The 16,159-nt window shown below is 44.0% G+C and overlaps 1 protein-coding gene across 1 annotated transcript in view; it reads right to left on the bottom strand.

The window, feature by feature from the left end:
- LOC120848735 (Down syndrome cell adhesion molecule homolog) overlaps positions 1–16,159 on the bottom strand; it is a 98,378-nt gene that overhangs the window by 80,635 nt on the left and 1,584 nt on the right. The window contains exon 3 of the mRNA XM_042286469.1: positions 5,939–6,103. Within this exon, the coding sequence (XP_042142403.1) occupies positions 5,939–6,103 (165 nt within the window). The remainder of the gene's footprint in view (positions 1–5,938; positions 6,104–16,159) is intronic.

The raw sequence follows: 16,159 nt of genomic DNA, 5'->3' as shown, positions 1-16,159 counted from the left end.
CTTGTCTAAATATTTTATCTGTGTCAGCGTGCCCTCGCTAAAAGCAAACCATACCTTCTTAAAGTTTTGATGACTTTTTATGATATAAAGATTTATTTTAGGACCTTACAAAAGAGTGCGCCATCAGTCAAAATTTGCTGCCATTCAAATTAACAAATATGACTTCAAAGCAAAAGTCTGTAGGCTGCGTAATGGCTTGTTATTGCCAAGCGTTTTTTTTTTCTTTGTCATATTTGGAGAAGTAGTGGCCGGAAGGAGTTATATTCTGAAACCGAGAACGCTGCGTCATGCTGAGATTCTAAAAGTATTTATATTATAACAGATGAAATATCTCTTTATATCATTAAATAGGGAATTGAGACTCTTACTTAACAAATTTCGTTTTTTGTAGTTTGTGATTAGCGGTGCTCAATAGACCCTTTTCAAAATTCCACTCCAGCGACTGTCCGCCATTGCCGGCTCAAATATACTGAGCATCTATGGGACACGAGGCGTTCGGCAAGCACTCGGATCCAATCACGCGCTTTGTGAACAATGGATGGATGGATGTTCGATATTAATGGCTATACCTTTCGTAATGGGCGGTACCTTGCGCCACCTAGCCTAACCAAGCCATGTTGACCGCCAATGTTGCTAGATGAACTTTTGGTAAGGGTCTATTGACTACGATATTGTGGGCCAAAAATTCCTTCGTGGGGCTTGCATTGCAATGAGCTGTGGAGGAACACTGAACGCAGAAATAAAAGAAGCATCAAAGATATCGATTTAGAACTTATACTGAGCATTAGTTTTAGTGTCTCGGCATTTGAGCCTGTCCGAAGCATGGAGAGCACACCTGGATAAATTGTTCTAGAACGCGTAATAACGTTTCCGCAAAGTATTCACAATCCAATTGCTTGTTATAGCATCGAGAAGTGTGACCCTATTTTATAATCAGACTAAAAATTCCTCCAAACGGTCCACAATTTTTGCACATATTTATAATCCGCTCAGCCTCATGGCTATGTACCTCTGTACACCAAATGTGTAGCAATCATCATAGACAATCATGGGCGAAGTTCATAATTTAATTGCGGAAGAGATATATATTCTACGAACGACAGCAAAATACCCTCGCGCATACATTGCATCAGAGCACCCGGAGATGCAATCAGTGTGATCTCCAAGGAAGGTACGACAATAAAGTTATAAGTACACACTGTGTTTTCTCTGATAGATATAGTAATGCAAGGCGAACACATTTGCTATGTTAATTTATTTGTTTTTTTTTCATTCTGTATCTGAGCTTCATTATTCATCGCAATTCCCAATAGACATCCCTGATTTTTTCTTAGCATGTTCTTCTGTGAGACGAACATGCGGGAAATCTTCAGAGGCCCATATGAATTAAACAACTGAGTCGACCGTGCATTGCAAAAAAAGCAATAGTAAAGGGTTTCCTCGTAGCTGAGCTGACTGGCTGCCATAACTCTGTTTTTTGTTTTAAGCTGCCTAATTCGGTTAAGCCTATTGTCTCATTAAGCTAGTTGATAGCTCACCCAGTCTTTCCAATTTTTATATACCTTACGTTTATGTGCTTTTATACTATCCCTGTCATGACTAATGTAGAATGTTGTGCGGAAGGTTTCGATCATCGCTTTTCTATTGTATTTATTCTGCGTAGTTAAAACATATTTATGTTCTTATCTTAAAATAATTCCGGCTTGACGGCTGGCAGAAGCTTCGAAGAAATCCCAATTAAAAGTTGGAAATCTTGAGGCCGTTACATTTGTTGAAGTTGGAATGATTATATGATATAGTTGAATATTTCGTAGAGATAACATGCTACGAGCTTTAGAGCTTGTGATATTGACAAGTCATATTATATTTCTTTAAACAAATATTACAATTTTACTGGTATTCTCATTGTCCTTTGTGAGTTCTTGACTTCGTCCGCTGCGTCAAAACTTCAATATAAAAATAGCGTGATAACTTTTAAGGCTCATATATCTGGTTCTTATTTTGTGAGAGATGTTTCTAGAAACTATGTGCTTAATTGTAAATAAATTGTTGCTACTCATATATAATGGTGCTTACAATTTGTACGCGTTATTGTAACAGGTTTGGAAGAATATAAACTTTCTGCCTTCCTATTTCTGTTTTCGAAATGCGTAATTTTGTTATTATTTCTTCAACTTTACAGCTTCACTACACCCGCACCGCTGAGGTTGTCCTAAAGGGAAGCTAAAGAGAATTTTGAAAATGAAAATAATTTAATGGTTCATTCGAACCTGTTTGTGCCTGTTGAGTTCAATGATCACAACCATTTTACCCCAAATAATTACTCAACGTGCAAAAAAAAAAAAAAAAAAAGGCGAAGAACATGGAAGCGATCGCCGCAGCGGCACCCATTGGCTAGTTACGCGTGACGCGCCACTACGTCATGAGAGGAGCATCTCGATTCTCGCTTGCTCCGTCTCCTGCGGACGTAGTTGGACGACCAAAACTTCCACATCATTATAAGAAAACCTGAGACTTTCCATCTTTGAAAAACTTCTGCACCTGTATATCGGGTTCGGCTTTTGATTATTGGAGACCTTTCTGTGGGTCCTGAAAGGCCGTATGTCCGGGGCCGTAGGCCCTCGATGAGACAAGGTACACATTTCCGCCCTTGGACCTGCTTGCTCCAAAGGATAACCACGTAACATAGCCGTCTTCATACGCGTAGGAACGTACTGACTGCTACTTATTGTAACGAGAAAGGCTGACCATAAACGAAGCGCTGTTGACGGGACGCGCGAGGCCGTATTCGCGTCACTCTCCCCAAAACGGTCGTCAAAGGCCAGGAATTCGACACGCTTCGTGCTTGGCAACTGCTGGACACGTAACCGTGCAGACTGCATTGCTCACCAAGGACCAAGTGGTTTGTAGGGATAGTGTAACGAATTCTGGGTGTGGGTTAAAATGCCCCTCCAAGGGCGACGGGAAGGCTTCCCCTGACATGAAATGGGTGATAAGACAGGGTGGACTTTCTGCCACCGCGATGCCCTTGCGGGTTTAAACTTCAACGTTGGCTTCCCCAGCAACATAGACTTCGCTAATGCCTGAGCAGAAGGGCCATCTTTGTAATAGTTGTACCCTTCGCTACGCTGTATTTGTTTGCCACAAATGAGGGGGGGGGGGGGGGGGGAGCACGAAATTACAGCTTGAAAAAAAAGGGGATTGTGTGTCTGATGGTTCAATATTTCAAGTCGAATTCGTGAGAGCTTCGTGGGCCTCTACGATCACATACTTGTCGCAAGATTAGTGGGCTGCATTGCATTACCATCGTGCATTATCGTCCGTCCGATTGCATTTCTGAGGCACAAAGAACCATCCCAGGACATATGAGGGTACCACAAAGCGAGTACTTTTGCAGACAATTACGGGAACTGGGCAATCTTCACGTAATATTGTATGACTCTGGACAAACCTATTACGAAAAACACTGCGTAGATTCTAAAAAAAAAAAACGAATTGAAAACAAAACTCTACACACTTTTGTATTTACAGAAGCAATCCGGAAGAAAATAGGGAATATGAAAGTAAAATATAACAAAATATGTCTTTACGTTTAAAAACTTATGCGCCCTCAAACAAATATCAACAGCTACAAAAAAAAGACAAAAAGTCCAGGGTAGAACACGTTGCACCGTGGAATTCGCGTGATAAATTGCCAAAGCAGTTATTACCACATAAGTCTCCCACTCCCAAGTAACTTGTTAGAGGAGTAGGCTAAAAAAGAAAAACAATCTTAGGTAGCTAGATCGGCCCGGCAAATATCGACCCTTTAGTGATATAAGAAGAATGAAAACACTAATATCAGGAGGTTAACACAAAGTAATCAATTGAAGCCAGAGCATGGTGGGTATATGATCGCGGCTTTTCCAGTACATGGCACAGAACTAATGACGCAAAATCTTTTTTTAGGACGTTCGACTTATAATTACTACCTAGTTTCGTCCCCTCTTTGCGTGTGCCTTTTAATGCGCTGGACTGCCTTCGTAACTTCCTGACAAAGGAGGTCAGCAGAACGTCGGGTTCAGGCGAGTCTTCTTCAGACCCGTACGGACATGTTTTCCTAAGCACCGTCCGGAACGCGTTTCGTACCAAAAGCGTCTACTTGTTGGGCCCAACTTGTCCATATGCATAGCCAAACCCACCTCTCTGACATCTCGGTGTCGGAGTGAAAAGGACGGTATGTTACGGGAGGAATTGCGGCGAACGCTGTTCGAGCACGGAATTACGGCATCGTGCGATGGCCCGAGACAGTTGATTCGGTGCCACGAAAATTCCGCAAACCCCTGAACAAACAAGAAAACAATCAACAGGGTGGGCGATTGAGTCAGCGGCACGATCGGTTGACGGATAAAAGCAAGCGCTATGCAGAGCAGAGAGGCGACGGCTCCAAAAAGTCAGTAGGAGCAGCTAACAAGGCAAGTGCGGCCAGCCGCTTTGGTCAGCAGCGGCGGGGTCCTACAGCAGGTCCTTTCGTGACATCTACTGACGGGCTTCTTCCTTTCTTTCCTTTAAATCTGCCTCGGAGGGCCGTGGCTTCAGCACTACTTTCAAGGCGCTTTTCCGGTTAATCCGCTCGTAAAATGGCCACACGAATATGATGTTCGGGATGACTGGGGGCTAAAAATTATGGCCGAATGTTTATACTGCCCAGAACTTCGTGTGCCTCAAAGACCAATTTGTCTCCCAGCTGTAGATGAGACGTTTAGCCAGTGCAGTACAAACCCTTATACTGGGGTATTTTAACGTGCACCTCGCCGTAGTGATACACGACCGCAGGCAGGGACGATGCTCATTCAGGACGAAACGGGCAGGGATGGGGATTGAAACAGGGATCCCTAGGTTGTGCACTGCGAGGACTGCGGCTAGTTAACGAGGCTAGAGCGTTTTTTTTTCTATATATTTCTAAACACTTCAGCTTTTCTTTAAAGAAGAATGAGCAGCTAGAATAAGAAAAACGTTTCCTCACTCCTTTGTTTTCATCCAAGAAAGGAGACTCTTCTTTTTCGTGCGGGGAAGAGAGAGAGAAAATTGCGAGAGAAGGGAAAAACAAAAACAGAGAACAAGTTTTTGGGGTTTTTTTTTCTCTGACAGCAGGCGTTTTTGTAGGTCGACCTTCAAGGCAAATTTAGTGTAAAAGTTTTTTTTTTTTTTTAAGATTTTTACAATTCTATTTTTACCAGTTTTTCAACTTGCAACCACTAGAAAATACAGAACTGCTCGCATTCAAACCGCTACAACGCGAAATGTCATCGTACCTCCCATTCGATTTTCCTCGAACTCGCAGCGACATCAAAGCGCACCGACACCGGACTCTTTGTTCCTCTTTCAAGTGCACATAACAAAAACAAACAAAAAGAGTCTTCGAATGCGGACAGGACCTGAAGCCCTTATCCTGAACAGCGCGCAACGGTCCTTCGTTCCCGGCAGCTATTTCCGCTGTAGGGGGTTTTCCAGCCGACTGCTTCACGCTGACAAGACGTCGATGGCCTCCGAGGAAGCACCCTGGCACGACGACAAGGCTGCTCCAAAAACCGGTGCCCGATCAGGAAGGAAGTGAGGCTTCCCTTCGAGACGATGGCTCCCCGACGCCGTTTATCGCTTCGCTCTGACGTGGAGACACCCGCTTGGTCGCCCCCTCGGTCCCATGTCTCTCGAGACGAGGCTCAAAGCGTCCGGCTAAGGTGAATCTCAAAGGCGTCGACTCCGGTACGGAAACTTTCGTCGCTCACAGCTTGACTCGCGCAGGCCGTGGCGTGGACCTTATTCCCTATTCGGAGACAAGGATACTGCAGTATTAGCCGATAAGCGTAAACCTAAGAAACCACACACCCGTCTTTTTTTGAACTTTTGTAAATAAAAAATGCAGGCCAAGAACGTCTGTATGTTGTTGCTTCCTTACCGGTGATGAAGAGACTGCCGGCGCTGACGCTGGGTCGCACGTCACCGGTGAGCCGATGCTTGACGTGGCAGCGGAACCGGTGCCTGGTGTCCGAGGCGCCGGTCACACCGAACACGCATAGGTCTCCGTCCGAGGTCACGCGGTACTTGGTACTCGTTTCCGTGGCTGCAAACGAGAAAAAACGAGGTATTAAATGTAAAAACTTGTTTTCTCCAACTGAGGCCTATTTTTGTGGAGGCGTTGTGTAACCGAGCTGGTTTTTGTTTCACGTAAAAAAATCCCCAGGTGATCGAAAATAGTCCCCAGTGCTTTGCTGGGGACTATTTTCGAAGGCCCTCGGTTATTTTTGCCCATAAAACAAACTAGTGATTAGAACATAAACCGATTCCAATTTGCTTTAGGTGACGATGTTTTCTTACGGTAGAATTAAAAGCGTTTAGAAAGAAAAGTATACCTAGAGTTCTATAACCCTCATAAAAACTATCACATATGTTTCTAATGTTCATGTTTTGTTATGGTGCACCAAATTTTCCATTGATCCCATACCATGTAGACGACTATTTTTCTCGTAGTTATTACCGAGTTCAGTCGTTTCATGCCGAGATCAGAAAGACCCAGTTTAATCAAGATACCTGAGTTTTTTTGTCTCGTACTCCTATATATAAGATAATAGTAAACTTTCATTATGACAAACATATATCTTCATCACGCGCTTTTACCCTAGTGTAGATTCAACTTGGGAAACTCTTAAAATTTGAGTTATCCAGGGAATCTCTTCACATGCATTTCTATCATTGTTATAAAATTAAACTGAATGTAAGAGTAAGAAGGAGAAGTTCAAAAATAATTAAATAAAACATAAAAAGTTTTTGAAGAAGTTTTAGGAGAGTACATATGTAAATGTTGATATTCAGTATAACTATGAAAAATAAAAGCAGAAGCGAAGAACTACCAAGTTACAAGTGTTTATAACTAAAACATAAAATGAATCCTAAAATTTCGGCTGGCATGTATAAATAAAAATTATAACAAGTACTCTATATTAAAAAATCCACAAAACAGATTGAAATCGCGTTTTCTAGTTCATCGAACCCTTCGTTCAATAAATCAATAATTGATCAACATCTACGCAACTGAAAACGCAGAAGGAATAGACTAACAGGCGCAGTTTTTATTCCTTCACGGTTGATTGCAAAACGAAAACCATCAAAACCCAATCAAACGGCTAAAACGACGCAATTTGATTTCCGAATTCTAAAAGACGTAAAATGAGTCTCCTTCCTACAAAAGTCAATCTAACTCTTCGGTGTTTTGCATACCCTTTAAACTCCGATTCAATTTCCCAAGCTCCACCGCGGCCGCACTCGTCCCTCGTGTTTGTCCACATCCTTCATTTTTATTTGCCGATTCAGGCGCCTCCTTCATAGAGCGAGCCGAAGTTCCCGCCTTCGGAAATTTAATTTCCAACCGAACACTGGGCCTGCATCTGAAATATGCCCGATCCGCTGCCGCTCCCCAGACGTGTGCTTCCGCGGCTCATCGAAATCAGATTTGAGATCCCACACCGGATGTTCTCACACGTCTTACTATTCCGTTGGCTCGTTTTTTTTTTTCTTTTTTTTTTGTGTGTTTTTTTTAAAGATTATTGCGAGTTGCTGCGGTCGCTGTAGCCTTTTTCTTTCCGTTATAAGACGTGACGTGCATGCATCAACGCCGCTGTCAGCTTCAGGGAATTCGCATGATGGAACGCACAAAGTCAACAAATATCGACGAAATTCTCTTACCGTGCGGCTGATATTGTCTCAATATTTGAAATTTCGAATGAAAACATGCATAGTCGCCGACACACCTTCACGCTTCTCGCTTCGTGATTTTTTTTTCGGCGTTTATATTAAGTAATACAATAACCTCACAGGGTACGAAGAGATGATAAGATGGGAACTCGTGATGCCTCGCGTTTCTTGAGTTGTCATTGACTATAGCTGGACACGTGTGCCGAGTAGCTTTTGAAACTTTTCTTTTTGTGTTCTGACTGCTCGTTTTGTACGGTCCTCATCACCATTAGTCTCCATAGCGGTAGGCATTTTCAATATCGCTCCTCGCCCCTCTTCTGTAAAGGATAGGGAAAGAAGACTCTGCCGCCTTAAAACTGTTGATTAAAGTAACTGGTCGACCCGTAGTAACGAAACGATCGGCAAGAAATTTGAAACTAAGCGTTAAATAAGAGCAAGAGGCGTCTTTTATTTATTTTCACAAATAAAGTGTCATGCGTGATCCTCTGCCATATTGTGTAAGAAAAAGGCAAACCGGACAAATGTTTTGAGGCCTCCACAAGTTTATGTAGTCTCGCATAGTAGCAGTAAGACGACTTAAAACTGAAGTTTAGGTAAGCCTCAAAACAGCTGTTTAATTTTTTTTTAAACTATGTGAGGGAGGGTCACTAGCACATATAGATTTGTAACAATGAATCCAGGGTGCTTCTTGATCTTACTCAAAAAATTGTAACGCAGATGTGCGCAACTTTTATTAATATCTACTAAATTGGGTTAAGTGCACCTTAACAAATAGAATATGTAGAGTGAATTGATCCTAATTACATCTGACTATATATTGCCTAGTACATGACCGAGAAGGAAAATATCTTTGTAGATTTAAAAGATTCGTGTTTATTCTTACTCCGAGCGTAAAAGATAAGTAAGCCAGAATGACTTTGCATAGTCAGCCTCGCCCTAGATCGCTCCAAAACTTTCTAGGTCGAATATTCAAGAGACCGAGTGTAGCAGCTAAGGAGCTGAGAACGGTCTTGCGGATTCACTGATGCATTCACTCTCGCGCCGACCAGCTGTCACGACGACGCAATGTCGCTCGCTGCTGTCGCCGTCGACGCTCGCTGCTTCTTTCTCGAAGTTTGTTCTTCTTTTTGTTTCTAGCACTAGTTCGCCGATGAAACGTTTTTCAGTTCATTATTCGTCTTCTTTTCGCCTTCATTCGTGACATTTCTGCTAAAGATGTGGGGCAAGAATAAGCACAAATCTTGTAGATGTACAAAGAAGCGTTCCTTCTCAGTCATGCACGCTGCATTACAACTGAAAATGAAGGTTTAATCGGCGAACATGTGCTAAAAACAAGAGGAAGAACAAATGTCGAAAAGGGAGCAGAGAACGTCGACGGCGACAGCAGCGAGAAACGGTACGTCGGCGTAACAGCTGGCTAGCGCGAGAGTGAATGAAATAATGAATCGACAAGACCGCGCTAAGCTCCTTATTTCCTACACTCCGTCTTTGGAACATTCAACCTAGACAGTTCTGGATTGAGCTAGGGCGAGGTTGACAAGTCAAGGCCACTCTGGACTTTTTAACTCTTGCACTCGGGGTAAGAGTAAGCACGAATCTTCTAGATGTACGAAGAAGCGTTTCTTCTCGGTCATGCACGCGGCATTGCTCTCCCATCCTGATGGTCGGGTTTCGTCATAGGCTGGCACGTCGACGGGAGCCCGCGGCTGGAAGGCCTGATGCACTTCGTCTCGAACGACCTGGCCTAAGGAGACCGAAGCCGGGCGTTCGGCAGTAGGAAGCAGCTTCTTGAGCTCATTCCTGATGATGTCACGAATAATCTCGCAAATGTTCGATATAATAGGGCCAACGTAACAGGTTGACGTCAGCGATACACCGACTCCAGGTAGTCGCTGGTAGTGTGAGGTTCGTGCCTGCCGGGCACGTCCGACGTTCGTGGCCTCCGTGACTTATCGCTTGACGGTCGGAGGTGGACTGCGTACAAGACCCCCAAAATGTTTACTTTGGAACATCTTTGGGTGTCTCGCTTCTTTCTGCTCCTTTCTTTCTCTCCGTTTATTCTTCCTTTTGTTTCTGGCACAAGTTCGCTGAAAAAAATTTTATTTTCAGTTCATTTTTCATCGTCCCTTCGGCTTCATCCTTGACAATCTTTCATTACATCCTTTGAAGATAAAGGACTAAATGCCTGGACGAGTAAAGTGGACCATCCACAACGTAGAAATGCTATGTGCCATTTTATAGAAATATCAAGTTACACTGCGGTATGACATTTATGCTAACGGAAGTACCCCAATCTTAGTACAATTTTTGTTCAGTTTAAAACTAAGTTCTTAAATCACAATGTATTCCATTTTCAAGCGCTGACGTTCCTATACTCTAAAATATATAATTTCTTCTTGCTAAGAGATACGGCATGGTTAGATCGATCGATAAAAAATGTGGCACGTGTTGGCATGTTTAGAAATTACATAGGTTGCTAAGTATCATAAAGAGGTTTGCGTGCAGTGTAATGAAGAAAAAAAAAGTGTTGAGTCGTTTTTGGCCTCGCAGAGCTTCAAGGGTCCTTGGAACTGCGGTCAAAGACTGCGGCACGCCCAGGACCTATTAAGCTGAGACGTGACGCGCGCGATCGACCTGTCAGGTCTCTAACGACCCAAAGTGAAGATGAAGTCAACACGACGTCGGCCTGAGCCGCCCACGCTGGCGCGCAACGAGCGCTTCTCCTTGAGTGGCCGGAAGGCGCTGCTGGCTGTCGGCTTTCACGAGATTTGAGAGCAACCCTCAAGCCCACTCATTGAGGAACCGCGGCAAGGCTTCCGCTTAACTCCGCTATTTCAAGCGCCGAAACCACGGATTCTACATGTTGCCATTGTGGGGTTAGGAGCAGTCTTCAGCAAAACGAACGACCCCTTAGCTATGGCAGTTTATGCCGTGGTGCGAAACACGAATGTTCATTCATTCCCTCGTGGAAAGCAACGTAGGTCTGACTCTGACCCCAGCGTATTCCGCACAGATACCTGAAACCGCATCGTCGAACGAGCTTTTTATATTCTTCGCGACTGTAATTTGAGATTAAAGCGTGGAGTGCTTTTAGCGAAACACCCAATTCCAGAAAATTGTCCGTCCGTCCGTCTGTCCTTCTCTCCTTGCATTTTCCCGCCAAATGTAGCGGGAAAATTGACGTCATGTGACGTCAAGGTGTCCCCGGAGAACGGGACAAAGCTCCGTGTCGTCACGTCAGAAAACCGCGTTCAGTGACGTCGGGTTTACGTCCTTCAACGTCCCCACTAAATTTGGTGAGGAAATTCATCGGAAATTTGCCCGTTAAATGTATCGTACAAATTATCGTTACGTGATTTCACGTAACTTAATCACAACAGGTGACACCACGACACCAGTGTAACATCAAATCAGACGATTCCAACTTCCCAACTAAATTTAGCGGGGAAGGGAGTGAAGAACACATATATGTGTCTTCACTCCCTCACACGGCTGTTTGATGTCTTCTAAAGACGTTTAAAGGAGAGCTTCCCTAAATGACTTTGAAAATAAATATAAAAATATATATATGTATATATTTTTTGCTAAATATTTTATGTTTATTTGCTTGTCAGCGGACGAAACAGAATTTTTAGGTATTATTCGGATGACTTACTTAAAGGGGTCCTGTGATGATAATGTTTAAGCGTCTATCTTTTTTGCGGTTTTCGCATCTCTTGGGGTTCGGGCAAGCCAGCCGGCACGGAGAGAGTAACTAAATATCAGTGCGTCATATTTTAACCGGACGACGTGGAAACCTCCTTCACGTATGGGGGCGACCCACGATGCCGAAAGCGCGCGAAATGTGAAGTCTTTGGTCCTGGGCTTACTACTGGTCAGAGCCGCTAAAATCTTCTATTTAGTCGAAATACAAATTATAAGTGGCGCGAACTGTTTCAGTAATGTATAAAAGTAGTTTTTGTTCAGTATTTTAGATCAGAAAAGAAACAAGTGCAGTTTATAAAGTACGGAAACAAGAAATGACCCGTCGACATACCCGCCACCAAGTGATGGAAAAAGGCGGCGCATACTAGAAAGGTGTATTGGGATCAGGCACCGACGAGCGGGAATCGTAGAAAGGTGCCGATGTACGCGGCGGCGCTGCGGTCGTATACGGACTCGAGGATTTGACCGGTTTCGAGCGTACCGAAGGTTTGGTAGTAAAAATGGACATGCAGAGTTCAACGCTTGACAGAATTAGTTCATTTTTTGAAATGTGTAGATAAAGAGTGCTTGCTTGCATAGCGTTACCATTTTTTAATTGTCATCTTATATTAAAAGCTATATTTCTTCCAAAATCGGCTTCATGGGAGTAAAATCATTATCAGTTACTACGAAAACGTCTGGGTATATATGGCTGCAACTCGTAACAGGTATTAATTGGCACCACCTTAAAATGTGCGCCAAATTCCGTTAGGAGTGATGCTCAATCTGTGTTGAAAGGCTCGGGAGAGAAAATGAATAAAAATGACGAAAATAGGCAAACAATATTTCGTAGGTCAAGTGCACCGCCGCTAGTTTTCCACACAAGGTATCCGAACTTCTGGCAGACAAACTTAAATATATGCTCGCTTGCATACCGTGGCCCTTTATTCCAATTTTGAGTTTAGGTTTATTAAAAAAAGAATTAAACTGCAGAGAAATATAACCTCCTTTAAAAACAAAGTGCGTTTTAATATATATGTTTTGCTGCTTGAAAAAATATTATTGTCAACAAGATAAGTTATAACCACGTACACAAATTAACAGACTCTGGTTTCAGTAAACCTTGCTCAGTTTTGTCTAAAGCCAGCGAAAATCATAATAGCAGGTTTCTTGAAGTTTTTATCGCCGATAGTGTCATCATTTGCATTGTGATCAAAATTGAATTACTTGTTTACAAAAATTCATAGAGTGGAGCTTTTAAGAAGATGTGCACGGGCGCAGTAATAAATGGCCTTCACTTTCTCTTCCTCTCCTGTGGTAAGCTTCGCTTCAGTCCTGTGGTCGCCAAACGGATTTTGGAGTTTTATACACAACAGCGTTATGTCCAAAAACGTTGTCTCGGGGTTAATCTGTTATTACCCCGAGAGGAAGCTCCCTTCTAAGCAGGGGATCAGTATATCGGAGCCGATCGGATTAGAGCGTCATGGTGAATGTTGACACCACCCTCATGACCAAACGTGGAGCAGTGTTTAGGACAGACATTTTACATCTCCATATATTTATCGATTGTTGTTCCTTGTGGTGGTTCAACGCACCGCGTTTAAGATACGCCTTCAGCCCCTATGTAACGTCGAGCCAAACACAGGAGACTAAGCGTCGAACTGAAAACAGAATCAGCTATGTTGGTGTCTAATAAATCAATTAGCTGCACATAACTGAAGGAGTCGCGGAAGGTCACGTGTCAATTTCCTCGCTCAATTCAGTGGGTAAACTAAATTGAATGTGTTGGTCACGTGACATAATGATCTGGGACATCATTTTCCCTGCTAAATTTAGCGCGGGGAACCTGAATTCGTGTATCGGCTCGCGCCATTAAACAAATGTCGCGTGATCGCATTACTCTGGTAAGTCTGCACATCTATAACTACGGCAGAAACTCGCTTTGATTGTAGTCACCGGATTCTAGTGACGCCGATGAATTCGAGTTTTTTTCAAGCGATTCACGACTTCGGTACAGCTAATGCGGCATCATCTTGAAATAAAACAAAGCGTATGCCAGAACAGTCCTACCGCTTATCATGCTCAAATTGTATTTTTTTACTGGCGAAAGGGCAAGAACCAACCGGAAACCATGCTGAATTTTGAGAGGAGTGGGGTCGGAACTCGCAAGCAGTTGCAGCCGCGGAGCAGTAGCAGACAAAAACGTGTGGAATAATGCGCCGCCAGCGCCACCTCACTGCAAAAAAAAACAAAAATCGAACACGGTTGTGGACCCCCTTCAATGTACATCCTCTATGGGAAGTTCCATAACTGAGTTGATCTACTAACGGTGGTTAAATCTGCCACCAACAAATGTCGGAAACGTCGAGCGCGCCAGCAGAGACGCGCACCGGCGTAGTGAAAAGTTTCCGAAGATCGTCTGCTAATCTCGGCGCCAGGGCCTCGACGCTTCCGACACTTGTCGGTGGCAGATTTAACTAGTCGAGCCCGGTCATGACGTCGTCAGCAAATGTCACGGCAGATAGCCCAAAACAGGTTTTTCACTTTTTTTCTTCTTTCAAACAAGTTAAGCTCATCCGTTGATACTTTAACTCCATGCGTGTGCCACCGAGCCGCCCCTTTGTATAAAATTTTAGCATAACACGCTGAGAGACTGAACTTTGCGAACTGTTTAAAGTGGGATCAAAGTGCTAGTGTACATGCTGCATAGATACATATTTACGGGAATGTGAACGAGGCTTAGAATTATGACGGCACAAAGTTTGTCTCGTTTAGACGGTATTTAGTGCAAGTAACGAAAGAGAAAGAGAAATAAGACGAACGGGGCTCTCTGCACTCTGCGTTCCTTAAGCTCTAACCCCACTATATTCGTGACTTTTAACTAGGGTGTGTATTTTCCGGTTTTAACCGAAAAACACCGATAAACATCTGTCGGTGACAAAAATACAAAATCGGTTAAAACCGAAAAACACCGGTGGTTGGATATTTTCGCCCCGGTTAAAACCGAAAAACACCGGTCGTTGCAAGTTTCCGACCTAGCGAAACCCTTTCTCCGTAGAGGTTCGTCAAACTTGTTATCTCGTGGATCCAGCATTCTTCCAATGTCTATACATGGCTTGCACGTGGCGTCAGTCCGCCCTCCTTTCTGGGGGTGAAAAGCGTCTAGTTAACGCAGTGAAAGCTGAGCTCTCACACGCTTTTCCCCCACTGTGTCGCCCATGGCCCCCTTTTGTGGAAAAATTAACGCAGCGTAGGGTACGCTCTCACGTGCCTTTTCCCCATTGTGTCTGGCCAAGTAATGTCGGTGCAAGCCATGTATTCAGGGGTTGCCGTGGTTCCTGGAAGACACTACCAACATCCGTGTCGTAAAGGGCTACCGACCTTTCAGAACTGAGATGCGTTCCTTGTTATCTGTTTAGTTTCCATGGGCTTTTGGGGAAACAGAAAGAGGGTTTTGTTGGCGGGGGAGTTTTTCGGCTGTATATAAAAGACCCGTTCTGTAAGAAAATTTGTAGACGTGTTTGAGAAGGCGCGTCCGTCCCGCGTCTGCGGGTTTTCTCAACGTGAGACTTGCTTCCCTTCGTCGTCACGCGGAATAGAAGGCCACCAGGATGGGAAGTAAGCGGAAAGCTCAGAATGACTACGCTACAGATTTCATGGATGAATCGTCGTTCTGGTTCCGCTTGCCCATTGTTAATTCGTGCATAAGCGTGGAGGCTGGAGCTGCCAGAGGGATTTGTGCCTTATGAAAGTATCTATCGGCTGGTCCTCCGAGACGAGAGCTAGCTGAGTGACCTAGAATCAGAGTTTCTTTGTTACCGCCAGTATGCTGTGACTAGCACCGTTGATCCAGTGTTATTTTGGAAACTTCATTTACCTGACTGGCCACTACTGTCCCAAGCCTGACTGGACATTTTGGGATTTCCTATGTCCAGCGAAAATGTGGAGCGTGTGTTTTCAAAATTGCGAGTTGTGAACCGCAAGGAACGTGCTGCCATGACGGATGCAAGCCTCTCGAAGTATGCTTGCAACCACTATAATAACCAAGTGTGAGAAATATATGCTTTCTCGAGAAGTGTATGAAATATGTGAATAAAATTAGAACTCTCTGTCTGTGATCAATCGCATTTTTTTCCACCGATAATCACCGATTTTAGCCTCGTCGTGAGACGTTCCACCGAAATACACCGGTGTTTCGAAAATAAATAAACACCGAAAAACATCCGCCGATTTTTCTCACAAATAAACACCGGAAAGTACACACCCTACTTTTAACGTAAAACGTTCTTTGGCTAGGTGTCTGGCATTTCGTGAAGCCCAGACAAAAGCGTGGCCGCGAGGCTTGACACTGATTGGTTGACGCGTGAGAGAGAGAGGAGTGGTGAGGCGCTCGACGCTGGCTGGTTAACGGGGAGGTCATGTGACCATAGGAGTAGTCGATGAGGAGTGAGGTAGGCGAGGAGGAGCTCGACCACCGGTGCGCGCTGGGGGAGTGGAGTTCGCGAGTATGGAGGGCTCTGGAACATCGCCATGTTTATCAGCCAGGTTAGCGGCACGTGTTAAATAATCTGATGAAGGGCAACATTAACGTAGGCGTCTGGCGTTTGGAAACTCGAAGTTTCGCTAAACGTTTGTGGTGCAAGAGCGCTTTGCGTATGCAACACAGTTGTTTATAGCCGATTCACACGACGGACCAAATCGCGATTTTCGTCCGCGGACCGTGTACCACGTGACCGTCACGTCA

This window comes from Ixodes scapularis, unplaced genomic scaffold (genome assembly GCF_016920785.2).
Source record: "Ixodes scapularis isolate PalLabHiFi unplaced genomic scaffold, ASM1692078v2 PGA_scaffold7__128_contigs__length_106722199, whole genome shotgun sequence".
Lineage (NCBI taxonomy): Eukaryota > Metazoa > Arthropoda > Arachnida > Ixodida > Ixodidae > Ixodes > Ixodes scapularis.
Note: the sequence above shows the minus strand (reverse complement) of the source record. Positions and strands in the feature narration are given on the sequence as shown.